This window comes from Notolabrus celidotus, chromosome 15 (assembly GCF_009762535.1).
Source record: "Notolabrus celidotus isolate fNotCel1 chromosome 15, fNotCel1.pri, whole genome shotgun sequence".
NCBI lineage: Eukaryota > Metazoa > Chordata > Actinopteri > Labriformes > Labridae > Notolabrus > Notolabrus celidotus.
The window spans coordinates 2,758,742-2,759,056 of NC_048286.1; the positions used below are offsets into that span (position 1 = coordinate 2,758,742).

At 46.3% G+C, this 315-nt stretch overlaps 1 gene segment (V, D, J or C); it reads left to right on the plus strand.

Moving 5' to 3' along the window:
- On the plus strand, nt 1-315 carry LOC117826608. The segment is given in 1 exon segment: nt 1-315. A coding segment is annotated over 1 exon segment (315 nt).

A 315-nucleotide genomic window follows, 5' to 3' on the forward strand; every position in this document is an offset into this window, starting at 1 on the left:
ATGGCAGCAGAGCTCCGACAGGACAGCTTATCACTGACCAGGAGAGCTGGAGAACAAGTCTCCATCAGCTGTGGAGGCACTGACCAGTGTGATACTTATGTGTTCTGGTACCAGAAGAAAGACACAGAAACATTCAGAGTGGTTCTGAGGATTGTTAGGAGTAGTGGTGCTATAAAGAAACAAACTTATGATCATCCTCAGAAAGAAGATTTCTCAGCTGTGAACAAACAGAACGGCTGTGAGTTACAGATGCAGAAAGTCAAACGCTCTCATTCAGCCACCTACTACTGCACCTGCTGGAAATCCCCACAGTGA